Raw genomic sequence first — 20,923 nt, 5'->3', positions numbered from 1 at the left:
ACAAACATTTTAGTGTCATCTGTGCTGTGCCAAGCACTGTGCTGGGCAATACTCTGGACAGAGGTGATTCAGACCAGTGTCATATCTGTGCCAGCTATGGCCTAGTGGGGAAGATAGATAATGATGTGAGGGATCTCAGAGAATGTGATCAAGGGCACTTTGTGAGGGATGGGTCCTTTAAGGCCAGCTCATAAGAGTGAGAAAACCTTCATCAGGGATGTTAGGGGAGTACATCTGGCAGCGGGGAAGGCACAGGTAAAATACTGAGTTTGGAAATTACACACAGATCTTTTCAGGGAGTGGTGAGTGGATGGCCAAAGTGTAGGCGAGAAATGAGAGGATTACAGAGATTGGCCAGGGCCATGTGGTGGAGGACTTCCAACGTCAAGGCAAAGGAGTTTGTACTTGTTTCTGTAGGTGGCCGAGAACAGCTGACTGTGTGTCTGGCAGAAGGTAGGCATTTCACATCCATCTATTAACAACTGTCCTGTAAGACTATTATCCGTATGCTACAGGTGAAAGACCAGGCTCTGAGAAGGTGACTTGCCAAAGGCAACAGTCAAGTCTGACTGAGTACTAAAAGCTGAGCTTTGGGAAGACAAAACGAGCATCAAGCTGAAGGTGGGAGAAGTGGGAACAACCAAACGCAGTCCAGCTTGGTCCACCAGGGAAGAAACAAAAAAACTGCTGACTGGACTTGATTCTGGACCAAATGCTTAGATGGCCCCAACTGCTGCTTTTGCTTAAATGTGCGTATGAGGAAGAAAACAAAGACATTGATCCCAGCTGCTTAAGAGTGGGGCCATCCAAACTGCTCCCTCTTAGAGGCCATTCCACACTCTAAGAAGGCCCTCCAAATATTTACTGACTGCTGCTTCTGGGGACCCTGCTGACCCTAACCAAGAGCCAGTGTCCCCCATTCCTCCTAGGCTCTGCCGAGACCCAGGACATGATTAGTGGTGCTGGAAACATGTCCATTTTATAGGGAGGCAGTTTTGGGCACTGGAAAAGGGCCTGGACTAGAAGTCAGGAACGCCCCATCCTGACTTGCTGTGTGACCTTGGGAAAGACCCTTCCATTCTCTGGGCCTGACCCTTCCTCTGTAAACTAAACAGAGCTCAACTATTTGTTATCTAACATCCCAAGTACGTACACAGAGCTCTTAAAATGGATGTATCTAGCCCTCACTTCCTGGCCCAGGTCACCATCCGCCCCCCCCACACACACCCTTAAGGACACAAATGTGGCCCAGCTGTGGGGAAGGAGAGAGGGCTCCAGGGCAAAGCCTGGCCAGTCACAGGAAGGGTGAGAATAGATGCCACAAGAGTAGAGGAAGTATCCAACCTGTGAAAGCAAGAGAAGGGAACTAACTTGCTGAGCACCTACTCCATGCTGGCTGCTGGACATTCGTTACCTCATGCCTTCATCACAATCCCACGTGGCAATGGCTTATCACCCCAAGTTTTCAACTGAGGAAACAGAGACTCAGTTTCCCGAGGGCGCTAGGAAGGGGAAGCCCCAGGATCTGAACTGGATCAACTCCAAAGCCCAGACCCTTGCCGCTCTGCTCTGTCATGCAGATCGTTAATGAAACGAGACAGGAAAACCTCCCTCACCCCCACCTCCCACCCAACCAAAGCATCTCACCCACCCAGTTGCCTGAGCTTCTACCATCAGCGCCTCACCTCCCTGGGCTAAGGCCTCTCTCCCGGGTCTCCACTGTGGGGGAGGGGGCACAAGTAGGAGGCAGAGGCGGGAGGTGAGCACAAGGTCTTTTATGAGGCATCAAATATACATTCTTATATACAAGGAGGAAAAAAGACAATGCCTAAACCCCAGCTCCTCTCCATACAGCCCCTCCCGCTGCTGCCCTTCCCCACCCCCAAGCCCTGGGGTCCCTGGCCCTTCATACAGCCAGGGTCTATCTGTCTGTCTGTACTGCAGCCCATGGTGGAGAGGGGAGAGGGAGGCAGGAGCTGAGAAAGGAGCTGGATATGCGGGGCAAGAAGAGGAGCTGGGGCTTGTAAAAAATATATTTATAATAAATAAACAGGGCTGTAAAAGGGCTGGAGAGGCAGCGGAGAGTTTGACGGACAGAAGGACTCAGGCATCCTGGCTCCCAGCCCCCACTTTGATGGCTCCAATCTCTGCCTCAGGAAGGACATCTCAGGCTCACGGTGGCCCTCTGGGAGCCCCTCTCCCCAGGGCTGATGCTGGGTGCCCTGCCCCAGCAAGGTGTGTGTGGGCAATATCTATAAAGTGCATTGTCTTCAGCTGTAGGTGGGGTAGGTGTGAGGGAATGGGGGGCATGCAATATGGGTGAGGGAGGGCAGCGCCCTTCTCATCCCAGACCTGAGCCCCCCCCCGCCCCAAACCTGTCTGGACTTTGATCAGGATAAGAACGTTGCAAGGAGAGGCAAGGTCCTGAAGCTGAAGAGGTCTGGGCTGGGGCCCACTGGAGAGAGGGCAGAGATTGGCTCCAAAGAGGACGCACTGCCCCACCTGGGGACCAGCATAAGTGGGGGCCCACCCACCGCGTGCACTGACGCTCCATGTCCTCCAGCAGGTGGAGAGACACATGGAGGTGCGTGGTCAGGCCCTGAGGTCAGAGAGAGGGCCGAGCCAGCTGAGGTTTGGCCACAACTCTACAGAGCTCCCTCCTGGCCCTACGCGGCCAGAGGTGCCCTGGGGAAGCCTTCACCCTCATTGTTCCCGACACCTGCCCTTCCCCACCAGCCAGAGCTGACAGGGAGCTCACACTGGCCCGGAGGTCTGAGGCCACCCAACTAGACCTCCAGGGAAAGGGAGGGGGGAGGGTGAAGAGAGGAAAGAGGACGAGGATCTCTGAAAGGTCCTCACCACTCCCCAGAGCTTGAGAGCCTTGCGTATAGGCTTCAAGTGGCAAGGAGTCTCGAATCTGGAAGGAAATCCCATGGAGACTGTTGGAGGTTAGAGGAGGGGTCCCAAGGCAGGGAGGCAGTGGGGAGGAGGACATGTCTATGTGTATATACGTTTTGGAAAAACTGAGGAAGCAGAGAGGGTGTGAGGCCCCTCTCCTGCAGATTCCCCAGACCTCCCTAGTCCCCAGCTCACACTCTCCCTTCATCAGACCACGGTGCTGATCCGGCTTGGCTTGGCCTTGGGGTTTGCGGTGGGTGGGTTGGCCGTGCCAGGGGGCCCAGAGGCGTGCAGTGGGCCGTGGGGGGAGGTGGGCGGCAGGGGCGAGTGTGGGGTGTGGGGTGAGGGTGGGGGCAAGGGTGGGTAGGAGGGGTGGGGTGGGATGGGTGAGTGCGGTGACAATGGTGACTGGGGGTGGTGGGGGTGGGAGTAGGAACCCCCTGGTGGCCGGGATCCAGGGCCCCCAGCGGCCCCTGCTGCTGGCATCATCTGTGGGTGGTGGCTGAAGATGAAGTGCTTGGGGCCCTGTTTGTGGGCTGGAGGGTGCTGGGGGGCAGGACTGTACAGGGGCAAGGGGGAGGTGGGCTGGTGCAGGGGGTGGCGGCCATGTGGAGCAAACTGAGGGTGTCCTCCGGCCCCCCGTCTGGGAGCTCTGCCTGGCCGGCCCAAGGTATAGTGCTGGGGGCCTGGGACTGGGCCATGGGCATGGAAGTGGCGATGCGGCCCCACAGGAGGAGCTGAGGCAGGAGGCGGTGGAATGGAGCCCAGCTGCGGGAGGGGCGGGGGCTGCTGAGGAGGTGGGGGGAGAGGGGGCTGCTGAGGTGGGAGGTAGGGGGGCGGGGCCGGGCCCGGTCCTTGGCAATACTGGGCATGCAGGGCCTGGAGCTTGGACTGCCCATCAGGCAGCACCCCCAGGCCGCCGTGGCTGTGACCGTGGTGGTGGTGGTGGTGGTGGTGGTGGGTGGAAGAAGCAGATGAAGAGGAGGCAGAGGCCTGGCCTGTTGGCGGTGGTGGCATCTGGAAGGGCCCCTTGCCCCGCTTGCTTCCAAATAGGGAGCCCAGGAAGGATGAGGAGTTGGAGACGGGCCTCTGGCTCTTGTACTCCTCTGGCGGCGGGGGTGGGGGCGGAGGTGGCATCCTCTGGTGAGGGCGTGGACTGCTAATAACAGACCCCTGGAAGGGGGGAGGGGTGGAAGTCAGGCCGGTCTAGATGTCCTAAACCCCCAACCCTAAACTCCACCCGGTCCCTGAGGGCTGGAGCTGGGGAGACAGGGCCCTCCCACGGCATAATGAAAACCAAGTCACAGTCCTGTACTTGTACATGGAGCGCCCCCAGCTTGCAGAGCTCTGCTGTCACATCCACTGTCTCATCTGAGCCTCAGCTGGGAGAGGAAGAGTTAGCAGTACCTCCTCCTCATCCCCATTTTGCAGACAGGGAGCATGTTAGGCCCAGAGAGACAGAGTGACTTGCTCAGGGTCAAAGAGCAGGACTTGGAGGTAAGAGCTTCTCTGGGCCCAACTCCAAGGGCATCACTACTTGGAGTCGGCCCTGGGGTTGAGAGGGGGCTTGGGAGAGTGGAAGATAGACTGAGAGACAGGCAGAGTGAGGACAGACAGAGTTGAGGACAGATTGAGAGAGTGGTTGGCTGGGAGAAGTAGCCGCAGGGTTCCCGGCAGGGAAGAGGGGGAAGCAACAGGTCCCCTCCTCTTCTGGGGCTCCGCGGGCGGCGGGGCAGGGCTCATGCAGAGGACAAGTGGGGCAGGAGCTGGCACTTACTTCGATGGTGCTGTCCAGCGATCCCACGCTGTTACGCCGCCCCCGCTTCCCTGCACCCACAAGCAAGGAGCCCAGCGTCAGAGCAGCAACCCCCCCTCCCCACCCTGCTGGGCTCCAGAGCTGGGCACCAGGTCTGGGCCCCTCCCGGGGACAGACACCCCTATTCCCTTTCCCCCGCTGAAGAGGGGGAGGTGGGGAGGAGGAGAGGTGGAGGAGGAGGAGCGAGAGGAGGAAAAGATGGAGGAGGAGGAGAGGTGGTGCTGGACAGACAGAAGAGGAAAGAGAGGAGAGGTGGAGCGGCGAGAGAGCGGGGCTAAGACTGTGGCCCCATTCGCGCTCCCTGGCCCAAACCCTGGGCTCCGCCTGTTCTGACCCGGCTCCCAGGCCCCCTGCGGCGCGGCACCCAGGGCTCTGGATGAAGGCAGGGTGCGTGCACGTGTGGCGGGTGCAAGGAAGCCTGGCAGTCAGTGATAGGAGGCGAAGAGGACACCCGGTCCCACGGCTCCCCAGCCTGGGCAGGGGCCCCAGGAGACTTGCCTGCATCAGAGAGGTCTCGCAGGGAACTGCTGAGCGCTCCCCGTTTGAGCCCATCGCCTGCCCCATACGTGTCCTCCAGGCTGCTTCGGGCCAGCGTGCCGTTCACCGAGTCCTTGGCCCCTCCGGGCTGTGAGGCGTTAGGCCGCATCATACCTTTCTGCTTCTCCAGCTCCGCTGGGTGGCAGGTGGGGAGACAGGGAGCGAAAGTCAGGGACAGGAGTGAGAGGCCACCTGACTGACCCCAGCCCTCCGTGGGCCTTCCCCCTCCTCACCTGCTCTGTCCTCAGGCCTCCTGCTTCACCCCCTGGACGGCCAAACCTCAGCTACATCTCCTAAGCACTGCGGCGCCCAGCCCGTCTCGTGCCATCTCCTCTGGCTCAGTCTCCCCTTGTCCCTCTCAGTGTCTGCTGCTCCGGCTCCTCTCCCCTTCCCTGCCTGGTCTCCCAGACCACCCCTACCTTTCAAAACTGAGCTTTACATTGGCTGCTTTGTTCCCAGGAGGGGCAGGAAGGCCCTTCGAGCCTATAGTGAAGGGCACTCACTCCAGAGCCCTCTCCATTCTCAGATACCTTGTTCCAGAGCAGAGGGCTCCTGGAAGGACAGGAGCAGGAAACCAAAGGGAATCAAATCATCTATCATGTGCCAGCAGTATGCTGGGTGCTATGCGTACTCGATCTCTCTCAATCCTTACACCAGTTCAGAGGTAAGTATTAGTAGCCAGTTTTCAGAGGAAGAAACTGAGGATCCAAGAAGTCACAGAGATTGCCCAGGGTCATACAGCTGGAAGTGGGGGAGGCGACATTCTGGAAGCAGGTCTGCCTGAGTACAGAGCCCATACTCTCAGCCTTACACTCCTGCCTCCTTGCGGAGGTCACGGAGACTTCTGTCTATCACCCTCCCCTCAGCCTGGCATGCTCACCCTCTCTCTGAATGTCCCCAGGGTCTCAAGGATCTGGTGAGCTGAATGAGTGACCCTGCCTTGCTGAGGAGCACAGCAGACCCTGGAACTGTGAAGGCCTCACCGAGGAGCTGTCTGCCGCCTCTGTCTCTGTCTCTGTCTTTCTCTGCCTGCCTCTTTCTCCTTAACACCATGTTACTTAACTGTGACTGCTTAGCCTGGAGAAGAGAAAACTTAGAGGGCATTGGGAGGAATGAGATGTAATCACTATTTTCCATCATATATGATCAAAATGACTTGATATGGCCCCTGGAGGCTGGGAGGATGGGTCACCAGGACTCAGCTCGGGAACTAGAATGTGGGGAGAGGAAAGGAGAGGCTGGGATGGGGGCTAACATTTGTCGGACACCGAGGATGTTCAACACTCATGTCCTACGAACATGTAGGACACACATTCCACCTTATCTCATTGAATCTCCACAACTCTGCGAAGGAGATTTCACCACCCCAATTTCATGTATGAAGAAATTGGGGCTCAGAGGGTCAGGCACCTTGCCCCAGTTTACCCAGATAATAAGTAGCATACCTGGCATCTGAACCTAGAGTCCTACCTCCAATACCCTGATTCTTTTCCCTGCTGCCTTTCAATAGAAGGAAGAGTTGGCTCATAATTAGGGCTTGGAGTAATAATCTGAGGCTGAGAGGTTAATGAGCCCCTTGTCACTGAAGCTATTCAAGCAGAGGCTGAAGTGTTCCTGGAATGAGGGTAGGAAGGTTGGACAAGCTAACCCTCAACTCTGAGCTTCTCAGAGGACAGGATTCTTAGTGTTTGCAAGGCACTGTATCAGGAGACGGGGAAGGAGACGTGGCTGGGCTACTCACACTCCACGCGGTATTTCTCCATCTCCTGCACCTCAGCGATGGATTCTCGCAGGTCGGATGTGAAGCGCAGCCGGTCCTGGAGGCTGGGGGCATTGAAGATGATGAGGACTTTGCGCTCCCCGCCAGGTACTGCAGACAGCAACTTGATCCCAAACTGGTAATCTGTGGGGAGAGGGGAGGTCAGGCACCTCTGTCAGGACTGAAGCAAGGTGGCTCATATGTGAAATAATTTTTTCTAATGTCCAACTCTGACCCAGCCTCTTCTCTGCATGAGCATCAGCAGCAGCTCCCCTTTGCTCCAAAGCCCCCAAACTCCTGGTAATCATGGCCCTGGGTTGTAAAGGCAGACCGAACTCTGGCTGCTCTCTAGAACCCCTTTTCTCATGCCTCTACCTCTACTCACATTGCTTCTGCTGCCCAGAAGGCCACCCATCAAAGCTCCTCTGGTTTAGTCCTTCAATGCATACCATGATCGCCATGCCTCTGGCCCACCAAAAAACATACATGCTGCAGTTCTCTGCCAGACCATAGCTCCCCAGGGCACAAGTCATACTCCACCCTGGCCTGTCTTACATCCTGGGACCAAGTAGGTGCTTTGGAGACCTTAGCCCAGTTGTAAAGGAGTCCAAAAACTGGAGGTTGGTGTGGAAAAAGGATGAGCATGAGGGCCACGGCAAAGACTCTTGGGATGCTGGGATCCGAGAAGGGACTCACATGAATTCTGGAAGAGCTGCATGTGCATTTCCACGAGGGGAAAGGACTGACGGAAGCTGTACGTCACCAAGATCTTCTTCTTCTGGAAAATTTTGGTGACCTTCGGCAGGGGCGGGGAAAAAGACAAGAGGCAGGGTTTGGGGTGGGGAATTTCCACATGGCACCTATTGCTTGCAGCTGCCCTCCCCTCTACCCCACTGCCACTAACAGCCATATACACACAAACACACATACCCACAAGCTGGGGCGAACTGAAGCTTGTGGAGCAGAACAGGAAAGACGGGAGAAAAATGCAAGTTCCTGATGTAATGATGATGCACAACAGGCACTTTCGATTTTTACAGGAACTAACTGAATGCTGCTCCCTCCAGGAAGCCTGTTCTAACACCTCACATAGATTTCCCACCACTTTCTGAGCTTCCAGAGTGCTGGTTCAGTGCCTTTCACTGCTAGGCTTTAGGAGAGTACTCTGAGTGTGTGATTGCTGGACTGGGAACGCCAAGAGGAGTCTGGTTTTCATGTATCTTGCCCACCTGGACCAGACCCGGGGCACATTAGCAATCTTCAATAAAGCAATGTATAGAGTTAACGAGTCTTCATCTCAACAACCAAGGTCTTTGTCAAGTACTTGGGCACTCTGGACTGAGCTAATATAAGTTGTAAACACCTCAGACCACCTGCAAATGGTGTTTAAAAGCACATGATTTGATTTCAGGATGGTTACAGTGCACAGTTATGCGAAGCATCTTTTTAGCCCTTCAGACTGTGAGCTTCCCGAGAACGAGGACCGAGTCTCCCTCATCTCTGGGAACCCAGTGCCTAGCATGGGGCTGGGCACCCACAGGTTTCAGCACATGATGGATGGTGAAACATTTACTCAATACCTGCGTGGGCCAGGCCCTCCTCTGGGTTAGGCTAGTCCGCATCTAACCTCTTATTTCATCCCCATGACAACCCTGAGATAGGGATTAGCTCTACTTCATAGAGGAGGAAATAAAGGCTCAGAGAGGGCACTGGAGGAGCTTCATCTAAAGCAGCAATTCTCAACTAGAGGTGACTTTGCCTTTCAGAGGACATTTATCAATGTCTGGAGACATTGTTAGTTGAGGAGTACTACTGCTACCTAGTAGGTAGAGACCAGGGATGCCGTTAAACATGCTGCAATGCACAGGACAGCTCTCACAACAAAGTATCCCACATCTGCCCCAAATGTCAATAGTGTCGAGGTTGGGAGACCTGCTCTAAAGGACAGAAGACCAAGGGAGGACAGGTCACTGTCCTCAAACCCCTGAGGAGCTGTCTCAGAGCAGAGGGAGAACACTTGCTCTCTGTGATCCCAAGGGTTGAGTGAAGATTATTGAAGGAAACCCACTGGGAGACACAGATTCTAGCAGTCAGAGCTGTCTGAACGGGAAACTGGCTGCCTTGGAGGAAGGCAGCCTTCTGTGCCTGCACTCATGCAAACAGAGGGCCATGCAGGAAGCTGGCTCCTGCGTGGGGCAAGAGGTTGGACAGGAGACCCTGAACTTCCCTTCCCACCTGCAGAGTCCTAAGAGTCCTAGTTCTAAAAGACACACGTCTACACTGGTGATGAGCTCGGTTTTAAGAATCACTTCAAGCCGCCCGACCACGGGAAGGTTTCAGACTGACCCCAGGGTCACAGGTTCACTTCCTCCAGCCAACTCACTGGGCTATTGAGGTGGGCAGGGACTTTTTCTACCACTTCCCAGATTGTAAGCCTGTCATCTGCCCTGGTTCTCACATTTTCTGCCCCCGTGTGGCTGCCACTACCTCCAAATGGATCCTCCAAATGGTGAAGTAAAGGAGGGGCTGAGGCACTCAGATCACATGGCAGAGCTCCTTACCTGCCACGCCTCCACCCACCAATGTTAATATGGTTCACACCAGACCCGGGGTCCAGGCTCACCACCTTCCCTCCTTCTCCCCTCAGTGCTCATACCACAAGGAGATCGTTGAAGAGGAAGACCTCTCGCTGATGCAACCCTAGCCTCTGTGGGCGGTTTGGATCTGGCACCTCATAGAGCTGGCAGCAGCAAACCAGTCGACGGTGAGGAAGAGACAGGACCTAGATAGGCATGAAGAAATAGGTGTCCGCAAGGCCAGCCCACCAGCTTCAGGCATCTTAACATTAACTGCAAGAGGAAGTTCACCTCTGGTACATATCACTGTCACTGTGACACACGAGTCTAAGCAACTAAGCCTCGGCTTATCTTTGTCCCGGCAGCTCCCTGTGTCTGGAATGCCTTTCTTGCCCAGCTCCCTATGGCCACATTCCACCCCTCCTCCAAACCCCAGTTCTAGGGTTCTCTTTTCCAAGAAGCCATTCCTGATCTCCCTGGGCTGAAAATGACCTCTCCCTCCCGTGTACTCCCCTAAATTAACCTAACTATAAGGTGAAGGTATTGTGTCTTTGTCTGACACCTCCCCACCCGGTCTGGGAGTGCTTCCAAGGACAGAGATCACATCTTATTCATATCTGTGTCCCCAGTGCCAATCGAAATGCTGGGCTCAGTGGAAAGGCACCTGTAGATGTTTGTTGACTAAAAGACTAGAGTGTGTTCTTGGCTTTGGTCATCAGCTAATTATTATCTTGGCTGCTCACTCGGGATGGACAGGCAAAACCAGAGGTGTGAAGGATGCTAATGTTTATACAGCACCCATGATGTGCCTTGCCATGTGCCAGATGCATTCCCATAGAGCATCTCACTCAACCTGCCCCACCACCCCTGAGGAATGCATCACCACCCACTCCATTAGGCAGTTGAGGGGAGCCTGGGGCTCAGAAAGGGGCATGGACTCACCTCCCAAACCCTGTCCCTTCTGCAGTCTCCCAAGGCGCTTACCGGTTTCTTGCCCACAATCATGCGCTCCACGGCCTGCACCTGGGACACGTGGTCGTCGTTGGTCCGCAGCTCACGCCCCTGGATGCGCTGGTAAATACCCACCAGGAGGTCTCGGGGGATGTCTTCACCATTGTCAACCCCTGGGTGGAGGGAATACACAGGAATATATAGCATACATGTGGGGAGTGGGTGGCAGGGATTCTCCACAACACCCCACACCCAAGCGTGGGCCATAACAATGGCCAGGACTGGAGGGAGTGGGCACCCTCGGTCCCTTGGTCAGGATCGGGCCAAGAAAGGGGCCCTTCAAGATAGTCAGTTGCTTTCTTCCCCAAGGTGGGGATTTTATCTAAACAACTCAGAGTACAGTGTGACTAAAACAATCAGACACTTTTTTTGGCCTTTCTAACTAGCAAAAATAATGTTAAATGATAATATCCAGTGTTAGTAAGAGTTCAGGGAAGCAGGCAGATATACTGACGTTAACTATTTTGGAAGGTAATTTGGCAAGCCTAAGTATTCAGTGATTCCTCTTCTAGGAACCTACTCTAAGGAATTATTCAGAAATATGTCCAAAGATATATGTATAAGTACAACTTATGGGAAAAATTTGAAACAACCTAAGTTCTAACAGCAGAATACTTAAGTAAAGTTGAGTATACCTGTTTCATAAAATAATTTACAGCTATTAAAAATTTGATGTTTATCAAAAAAGCATGAGAAAATTCCTGTAGCAAGTTAAGTGAAAAGAGCAAGATAATAAATTGCATGTACAGCCTGATCTTAACTGTAGAAAAAGTTACATATGCACAGGAAAAAAAGACTAGAATACACCAAAATATCAACCATGGTTGCCTCTAGGGGGCAGAATTTTGGATGGTTAAAATTTTTAATAACTTCCTATATTTCTAAAATTTCCAGAATGAGCAGGTATTTATTTCATTTGTTTGTTTGCTTATTTATTTAATAATTGGAGGGGGAAATATATACACATATACATACATATATAAAATATGTATATGTATACACACATATACACACATACATATACACACATATACATACACACACACACACACACACACACACAAAGAGAAAGAGAGAAAGAAAGAGAGCTAGAGAGAGAGACAGGGAGGGGGGAAGGGAGAATGGATGAAATGAATGAAGGAACAAACGAACGACTAATGGCAGGATTCTGGGAGACAGCTCCAGATGGCCTCTGATCTGTCTAATTCCCTCCTCTCAAGTCTACCATCCTTCTGATTGTCTGCTGAGCGAAGCCCACTCACTCTTCTCTCTAAACCTTCCGCTAAAGAAAATGTTTTCTCCTTTGGAAATGCCACACCTCCTCCTTGGACACCAGGTGCTAAAGGAACAGGCTTCATCACACCGCCTTTTTACCTCAGCTGCCAGAGAGCTTAGAGCCCAATTGTGCAAACCGCGACAGTCAGCAAATTTGTCTTGTCTGTTTGTTTTTCCTCAATTATACTTCCCTCTTTCATTTCTGTCTAAATAATCCTAACATCTGTGCCATTTTTAGTAGGCTGCTCTTTGGTGAGAGGCAGGGCTTGACATCGATACAATAAACTGAGAAAAAAGGTCAAGGTGACGCCTTTCATCTGGCACTCAAGGCTGCTGGATACTGCTTCCAACTGACCTTACCAACTGGATTGTCCACCCCCTCTTGATTGTTCTCCAAACAACTTAACGTTTTCCTACCTCTGTGCCTTTGTTATTCTTACTGCTAGGTAAGCCTCCTCTATCACTGTTCCATCACATTATCTGTGCCTTCAAGAACCACCTGAAAATGAAAATACTGCTTCCTCCAGGAAGCATGTTGGAGGTAGGCTCTCTCTCCCCTGAGCTCTGACTGTACTTTTGGCCTGACATCACAGTTCACTTCCTGTCTTGTGCTGGGTATCTCTCCCACAAACCGGGAGCCCTCTTAGGGCAGGGACTGTGGCAGATGCCCCTCCCCAGTCCTTAGCGCCCACCACAGGGACTGGGACACATGAGGCACCCAGTGTCAACTGCCTGGCTGGTTGGTGGAGTGAATAAATGAATGCATAAGTGGAGGAAAGGGTACCTAAAATAAACGAGTCTTTATGGGCATAAATAAACACGGGAGGGAAAGAGGGAGTGATGAGTAAACAGACATGTGAGTGAATCAGTGTAAGTTCCGTAAGAGCCAGGGCTTGTACCTCCTGTTCAGGACCTCCTAATCAGTCAGTATTCAGTGTGGGAATGAATGGATGGACAAATGACTATTTGAGTGAATTAACAAGTAAATGCTGTGGGCACATCCAGCCTTGGCAGAAATTCAGGTTAATTTCCAGGGAGGAGATGTGATCTCCCTCTTCCTTCCCCACCCCTGCCACCCAGCCCACTTTCCCTTCCCAGGTAAAAGATAGGGAAAGCTGATGGGGAGGTCTGGGGTCACCTCTCAGGTTCTTGATGAAGTCATCTAGTTTCATCTTGCGTTCAGCCTTGACGCTGGGACTGTACATGTCGGTATTGAGGAGGATGATGGCAAAAGCAAGGATGAAAATGGTGTCTGGATTCCGGAACTGGCGCACAAGAGCTGGGTTACACACACAGTACCGCTGGCTGCAGGACAGGAGGGGTCAGGGCCAGGGTCAGGCACCAGTAACCTCCACCTACCCACTATCCTCCCATCTGGCACCACCAACTCCTTCCTCCAAGACATACTCCCAAACCCTTTGGGTCTCTCGTCTTTCTTCAGAGTTTCCTCAAGACTAGCATGTAAAAATCACAACCGCTACCTTTCATGGAGTTTTGCCAGGGGATTTATGTACATTATCTCATGTAATCCTATCACAGTCCTGCAAGGTAGCTAGTAGCAGCCCCATTTTACAGATGAAGTGACTGAGGTCCAAAGTGGTAAGGTAACTTGCCCAAGGCAACAGAGCTGATAAATGGTGAAACCAGGATGAAAATGCAGATCTTTCTGACTACAAAGCAAATCCTTCTCCCATGTTGGGAAACAAGCTCTCAGTAACTCTTCTGTTTCCCCTCTAAATACCTCAAAGTGGTGGAGCCAGGGTTTATACCCAGGTCTGATGCCTGATCCCCGAAGCATTCACAGAGGAAGATAATAGTTAAGGGCATGGGTCATGGAGTCAGACACACGAGTTCAAATACTGGTTCCACTGCTTATTCACCACATGACTCTGGGCTAGTTACTTACCTTCTCTAAACTTCCTATTTCTCATCTGCAAAATGGGAATAATAAGAGAAGCACCTACCTCACCAGGTTGTTGTGAGTATTCACTGAAATAATCACGTAAAGTGTCCAGCTCAGTACCCAATATCTGGCGAGCACAGTATCAGCTCAGTGAATATAAGCTGTTGTTGCTGATGCTGTTGTCACTTGTTGGATGCCCATGTCCCAGATGCTGAGCTGGATACTTTAGGCACATTACCTCTGATCCTCACAACTGCCTTGCAAGATAGGATTTATAACTTCCATTTTCTGGTTAAGAAAGTATAACGCTCAGAGAGGTGACTTGTAGACACGTCCTACACTGCCCCCCAAAGTAGGGAAGGGCAGCTTCAGGAGTGGGAAGTGGGCACACCTGAAGGCTTCGATGAGTCGTTCCACTTTCTGGGCCTCACCCTGAACCCGGATATGGGATTGGAACTTCCGGAGTGCATCATCCAAATCCATGGAGGAGAAATCCATCTCATCCACCACACAGCTGAGGAGCAGAGAAGGGTGTGTGGAACTCTCAATTTCCCTGCAGAAAACCTCTGACCCACCCTGACCTGCTCCAATGAACCAAACCCCCCACTGATAGACTTCCAAAATCTGGACCTGTGGCCTAAGCAAGTACTTATGAGGATAGAACGTCTGAAATGGAATCCATCCCAAAAAGTCCAGGCCAGACACATGGTTACTAATGGTCTGTTCCGTCAACCCACTCATATCAGGGATGGGAAAACTGAGGCTCAAAGCAGGCCAAAGGACAAGCATGCCTTGCCTGGGGCCACCCAGAAGACTTTAGGACTAGTTCCAAGAGAGATCAGATCTCTTTGCGGCAGAGAGGTATGGGAGCAGGAAGGTCTATTCATCCTGTTTTGCAAAGTTTATCTCCCTCCTGCCCTCCTTTTCCAGGAACCCCTGGCCCAGTCTGCCCCAGCCTGGGGTCCTCACTCCAACACATCTCTGTTGAACTGCTTCTGCCGGTTCCCTAGGAATTCCCCTATCATCTGTCGGCTCAGGCCTTTCCGTTCCAGGATGAAGTGAGCCACTCCCACCGGCGTGTCTGACAGGAAGCCCCGCTCGATCAGATACTGGATACCCTTCTCTGGCTTCCTGCAGAAAGAGGGGAGGTAGATGAGATGACTGTCCTCCTGGAACTCTGCCCCCGTCCCATTTCTTGAACTAATTTTGGGCCCAACCGTGTCCTCAGAGAACTAAGGAAGTCGAATATATAACTTGGTCCACTCCCTTCATGGTACAGGTGAGAAAACTGAGGACCAAGGAGAAGAAGACAGTTTCCCATTTCACAGTGCTTCAAAATTCCAAGGTATCCTTAACCCAACTTCCTCCTGCACTGGAGCCACACTACAATTGAAAGAAAATTAAGATCTAATGAGAGCCTGCTGTGTGCCAGGACCTTTGATATTCCTCACAGGCACCGAGGAGTCCTGGGAGAAAGCCTGAGTTCCAGGCTAAGTCCTTCTCCCTGAGTCACAGACCCTCAGAGTAGGAGAGAAGTGAAAAGATTACTTTGTCCTCATCCCACATCCCACTCAGACAGGTATCACGCAGCCTCTGTGAGTGTTTCTATAGACAAGCTGCTCCCCATTTTCCACTAGGTCATATCTGGGTCTGAGCTATCCCATATTTAGAACCCCAGAGCCTTAGGGTCCTACGAGGCTAGAATTTGGAAGACTTTGGTGCCACAGGAGTCTCAGATCCATCACTTACTACGCATGACTTGGGACAATTCCCTTTACTTCTCCAAGCCTCAGTTCCTTCTCTATAAGATAGGGACACGACTGCCAACCTTCCTGAGTTATCCTGAGAACTAAATATAGAAGGCCATGTCTCATAGGCTATGAAGATGTTAAGCATTTGTTTTCTAATTATTTTCTCATCAAACGTCACACTCCCATTCCATTGCTAAGCACCTGGAACAAGACCAGGTACCTAGAAAGAGCTCCGTCCTGGTCACTGACTAGTCCAACACAGCACCCTGCCCCCAACACCTCAAATATCCACACCCTGCTAGTTAATAGATAGAAACACTGAAGCCCAAGGAAGGGACACACCTTGCCCAGGGCTACCCAGTGAGTCTGGCCCAAGTCTCCCGTTTCTGAGAACAGGGTTCTTTATACACCACATCGCTTCCCTACCAAAAATGGAAGGTGGGCAACCCAAAGTTCAGAATCCATCCATCCTATAGACAGAGAACTAGGGCCCAGAGAGGGAAGCATCTCACCCAAGATGACACAGCCAGTCAGAAGCAGAACTAGGACCAGAACTGCCTCTCATGGGGGTGGGGGCAGCTTTCTACTATTGTCACCCTATTGCCAATTCTTTTCCCTGAACAGCTGAAGAGAAACACCATCCACAAAATGAGAGGATAGTGGCAGCAGGATCACTGCCTCCAGGGGTCAAAGTGTCCGCAGCAGGGTAGGAAGGGGTGAGGGAGTGGGAACGGGAGCACGTACTTATTGAAGAGGTTGAGGCCGATTCGGTAGTGCCGCCTCTGCACCACGTCATTGTTGAAGGCTGGCGAGTCCCAGCTGTGCCTGGTCTCCCGCTGGTAAGTCTGCTTGCACAGGCCGGTGGCTGGAGGCTCCCTCAGGCTGTCCCGCGAAGAGGAGCCAGAGCTGCAGTTGATGGTCTCGTTGGAATTGCTGGAGCTCTCAAGGCTCTCATTATCTCCACCATCAGAGTTCTCGCCTGCTGCCTCGCACTTCCCCAACCTCCGACCCCCAGCCACACCACTGGGCCCAGTGCCACTGTTGGGGGCTGGTGGCAGGGGCCCTGGCGGGGCTGGGGCTGGGCCCTCCGGGGCTGGGTAGTGGCGGTGTGGGATCGGGGCCCTGCCTGGTGGCCCCTTGTGCTTCAGGGTCCCATGGGGGCTGCAGCCATCAGCCTCATACACGAGCTGACGGTGGACAGAGCCGCGATCTGAGCGGTCACTCAGGTCCACGGAGCTGTCACTAGGAGGCTCAATAGTAAGCAGGGGAAGGTGGGCAGCTCGCAGCCGGAAATCCCGGCATTCCAAGCACCCAGGACCCCTGCGAGTGCCTTCCTCACGGCTACCATCTTCCCGGGTCCCTGGTGGCACTGGTGGAGGAACTGGTGGGAGAGGGGCGGGTGCCCAGAACTCAGGCCGGCCCTGGGGTGGGGGCTCTGTGCTGGGCAGTCGCTCAGGGGATGGCGGGGGAACTGGGTCATCCAAGTAGAGGGGAAGGTCACTGAAGGATGTGGCCGAGCTGTCCTCTTGCTGTTCCTTTGACTCTCGCTTCTCCAGCTGGGCTGACCCTGGCTCCTCAGACATGGGCCCCGATGGGTGGCAGTTCAAGGCCTCGTCAATGGATTCAGCCAGAGACTTTACCTGTATGGGAGAAAAGGGGAGGAGGGAAAGGGAGGAAAGATGAAGGATGGTGGGATGGTGGAAGGGTGGGAATGAGGGAGGGAGGGAAAGAAAAAGGGGGGAATCTTCCTGGTGGGGCAGCCAAAAAAAGGGCTTCCCCTCCCCGACCTCCACAGATTCTCTGCAGCATATAAAATAACTCCCAGGGAGCCACTGTGAGCTCACAGGAGCTGGAACTAATGCCCACAAGTTCCCTTCTCAGATATCCCAATACCTCCTTCATGTCCATGTAGACCCAAGCCAAATGCCACCTCCTCCCTGATCCAAGCCACATTCCTGCCTCTGCCTTCCCTTAGGGTAAACCAAAATCCCAGCTGCCTCTGGGCTCCCAGAGCCCTCTGTCTGGTTCTCTCTTAGGAAATCCATAATATTTAGCCTCGAGAATCTGGACCATGGCTGGTAACTCTGCCTATGGTTTTCAGCCTCCAAACTGGCCCCTAATGATCCCTGCCTCCTGGTATTCACACCCTCGTGTACCATAGTATCCCAGGGTTGGTCTATGGGACTGACAGCATCCGGCAGCAGTGATGGGATGTCACTTCTGAGATTAGGTTATGAAAGACTGCAGCTTCCATCCTGAGCACTCTCGCTCACTTGTGCTCCCTCTCTTAGACCCCTCACTCTGGGGAAAGCCACACCGTGAGCAGTCCTATAGAGAGGCCCACGTGGTAAGGCCCTGAATCCTCCTGCCAACAGCCAAGAAAGTGAGCTTGGAAGCAGACCCATCAGCCCCAGTCAAGTCTTCAGAGACTACAGTCCTGCCCTACAGCTTGATCACAGCTTCATGAGAGACCCTGAACCAGAACAACCAGTCAAGCCACTCTGAGATTCCTGGCCCTCAAAAACTATTTGTTGTTTAAGCTCCGTCTTTACATTCAGTTTTAAGCTACTAAATTTTGGGGTCATTTGTTATGCAGCAATAGATAATGAATACACTTCCCCATCAGACTTGAATAGCACTGAGAGTTGGGCCCAGGCCAGATTGTGAGCCCAATGCTCCATTACCCCCTTGAGGGATGGGTCCAGGCCAGGTTTCTCTCTTTTTAGCTCAGCTCGACACACATTGCTTGACACAGAAGAGATGTTCAATTAAATGTGTTGTATGAATGAATAAATGACTGATTTAGATCTTCCCTTTAATACTTCTTTCCTTCCCTCTACCTGCCCCTGCCCCCCCCCAACACACCTCCAGGGAAGCATGCCCAGGTTTATGGCAGGGCCAGATCACAGAGGTTAGAGCAGAATAACTTCTTCTCTTATAAACTTTCTTTTATTCATTCATTCAACAATTTCTGCCAAATACCTCTTTGGTTTTAGGAAGGAAACTAACATGTACTTAGCAGCTACCATGTACTACGTGCTTTCAGATATACTACCTAGCTGAACTGAACCTTCCAAACAGCTCTAAAAAGAAGGTCTTATCTCTATTTTATTGATCATGTTTCAGTGGGGTTAAACAGTTTGCCCAAGGTCACATAGCTCGGAAATAGCAAAACTGGGATTTGCAGCTGATCAGCTATGCTGACACACCACAAGCCTAGAGTGATCTCCTACCACTATCACTGCCGGTTACATTCCCACCCTTTCCTGCTTTTGCTGATGCAATGCCTATGCAAGCAACACCCTCCCGACTATCTCTAACTTGCTAACTCTTAACTGTCTACTAAGGCCCAGGTCCAGTGCTGTTTCCTCAAAGAAGCCTGCCTGGTCCTCCCAGAAGAAAGTTTCCTCTCCCTCCTCTGGGTTCCCATGTGATCCCTTCTCATGGCTCTGAGCACATTCTTTCAGGAGACAGTCCTGTGCACATGTGTCTGCTATTTCCTACTGGCTTGGGGAGATCCTTGAGAAAAAGAACCCTGGCCGGTTCATCTGTCTCCCACATGGCGCCCAGCACAGAGCCTGGTCCATGGTCGTATGGTATAAGGGAAACCTTTGGAACCAGTCAGAGCTGAGTTCCAATCCAGTTTGGAAGTCACTTCACCTCTCAGAGCCACAGAGCCTCAGTCTCCTCCCCTGTAAAACCAGGATAACAACACCGGTCTGGAAGGTCATTATGAGGCATATACAGCACCTGGTACAGAGTAGGAGCTCATCACCTGTTAGGCCTTTATCTGATAGTGGCTCACGTTCCAAAGAGTGAGAACTTTAATTTTCTTATGTGTTCTAGACACCCAGATTTTTAACTTGCTTGTTTAAACGATATAATTTTTCTCTTGCCAATCCTTTCTCATTATTCTCACAGTCCCTACGCAGATGGTAGCTATTCGTTGTTATCAAAAGCTTGTTGGGCAACTTCTTTCGGTTTGAAGTACAGGTAAAAAGGCGTAGGAGTAGCCAGAGCACAGGGATGGGGAGGAAAGGCCCTTTTCAGGGATGCTGACCTGTTTGGAGAAGGAGTCCTCAAGCTCTGTGATGTCATTAGAAAACTCTCCAGATGTGGTGACGGAGCTTCCCCCACCATCGATGCCCCCTCCACAGGAGCCTCCATATGGGAGCCCCCGTTCAAGCCGGTGGCTCCGGGCACCAGCCATGGCACCCTCGTCCAGCGAGGCAGGCTTGCCCTCGAAGTACGCGGGGTTCTGTGCCTTCTCATATTCCTCAAAGGAGAACTGCATCCGCATGTTGGAAAGGATGATGCGGCGGGACATGCGGCTCTCTGAAGCTGAGCTGCGGAGCCGCTCAAAGTTCTTGTTCATGCGGTACTGACGGAAGGCCGTCTGGATGGTCCTGGCAGCCCTGCGGCTCAGGAAGGAGCCCCCATACTTCCTCTCCAGCATTTCCACCTGGCAGGGGAGGGTGGAGGGGAACAAGGTCAGAAACTCACTACAGCCTCCTCATCTCCCTGGGCCTCAACCACACCACCGCCCGAGTCACAGCTAACTGCTTACAGCTGCCTGGATGCGCCAGGCTGGGTTCTCAGTGTCGTGTTCTCACTTTAATCTCAGATAGCACATGTCACATGGGACTGAACTGTGGTTTTTTTTTTTTTTTTTTTTTTTTTTTTGCGGTACGTGGGCCTCTCACTGTTGTGGCCTCTCCCGTTGCGGAGCACAGGCTCTGGACGCGCAGGCTCAGCGGCCATGGCTCACGGGCCCAGCCGCTCTGCGGCATGTGGGATCCTCCCGGACCGGGGCACGAACTCATGTCCCCTGCATCAGCAGGCGGACTCTCAACCACTGCGCCACCAGGAAAGCCCCTCTTTTTTTATTTACAAGAAGTAGATGTTCAGTATTTTAAAATAAGAAAAGAAAAAACACAGAGAAGCCAAAAAAGGAAAGAAAGGAAGACATAAATTGAAAGCAAGAAGGAGAAAGAGAGGGGAAGAGAGGGAGGGAAGAAAGGAAGGAAAAAAGGAAAGGAGGAAGGAAGGAAGGAAAGAAAATTGAAAGAGAGAGGAAGAAAGGGGGAGGACAGGGGGAGAGGGAGGGAGGGAGGGAGGGAGCGAGGAAGGAAGGAGTGAGGAAGGAAGGAAGGAAAATTGAAAGAGAGAGGAAGAAAGGGGGGAGGACAGGGGGAGAGGGAGGGAGGGAGGGGAGGGAGCAAGGAAGGAAGGGAGGAAGGAAGGAAGGGAGGAAGTTTGGTTCACCTAAAGTCCCAACACCTGGCATAACCACAATTACATTTTGGGATATGTCCTTCCAGTTTTTTTCTTTTGTACATTAGTATTTTGTGTCCCCTGTTGTAGCTAAACAATACCTTGTGTGATACATGTGATATT

At 52.5% G+C, this 20,923-nt stretch overlaps 1 protein-coding gene across 2 annotated transcripts in view; it reads right to left on the bottom strand.

Annotated features, from left to right (window-relative positions):
- Positions 1-3,389: 3,389 nt before the first annotated feature.
- The window catches only part of IQSEC2 (IQ motif and Sec7 domain ArfGEF 2), a 74,624-nt gene continuing 57,090 nt past the window's right edge, over positions 3,390-20,923 (bottom strand). For both annotated transcript variants that reach the window (XM_027099899.1, XM_027099900.1), the window contains 11 exons: positions 19,587-19,988; positions 16,271-17,166; positions 14,745-14,906; positions 14,167-14,289; positions 13,011-13,177; positions 10,571-10,710; positions 9,667-9,792; positions 7,707-7,806; positions 6,993-7,154; positions 5,213-5,386; positions 3,390-4,071 (listed from right to left, as the gene is read on the bottom strand). In XM_027099899.1, coding sequence (XP_026955700.1) covers positions 4,058-4,071; positions 5,213-5,386; positions 6,993-7,154; positions 7,707-7,806; positions 9,667-9,792; positions 10,571-10,710; positions 13,011-13,177; positions 14,167-14,289; positions 14,745-14,906; positions 16,271-17,166; positions 19,587-19,988 — 2,466 coding nt within the window. In that variant the 3' untranslated portion in view covers positions 3,390-4,057. The remainder of the gene's footprint in view (positions 4,072-5,212; positions 5,387-6,992; positions 7,155-7,706; positions 7,807-9,666; positions 9,793-10,570; positions 10,711-13,010; positions 13,178-14,166; positions 14,290-14,744; positions 14,907-16,270; positions 17,167-19,586; positions 19,989-20,923) is intronic.

This window comes from Aethalodelphis obliquidens, unplaced genomic scaffold, assembly GCF_003676395.1.
Source record: "Aethalodelphis obliquidens isolate GAN/ISIS:26980383/991018 unplaced genomic scaffold, ASM367639v1 scaffold147, whole genome shotgun sequence".
NCBI classification, from domain to species: domain Eukaryota; kingdom Metazoa; phylum Chordata; class Mammalia; order Artiodactyla; family Delphinidae; genus Aethalodelphis; species Aethalodelphis obliquidens.
The sequence above is the reverse complement of the archived record's forward strand: the minus strand, read 5'-3'. Positions and strand labels throughout refer to the sequence as shown.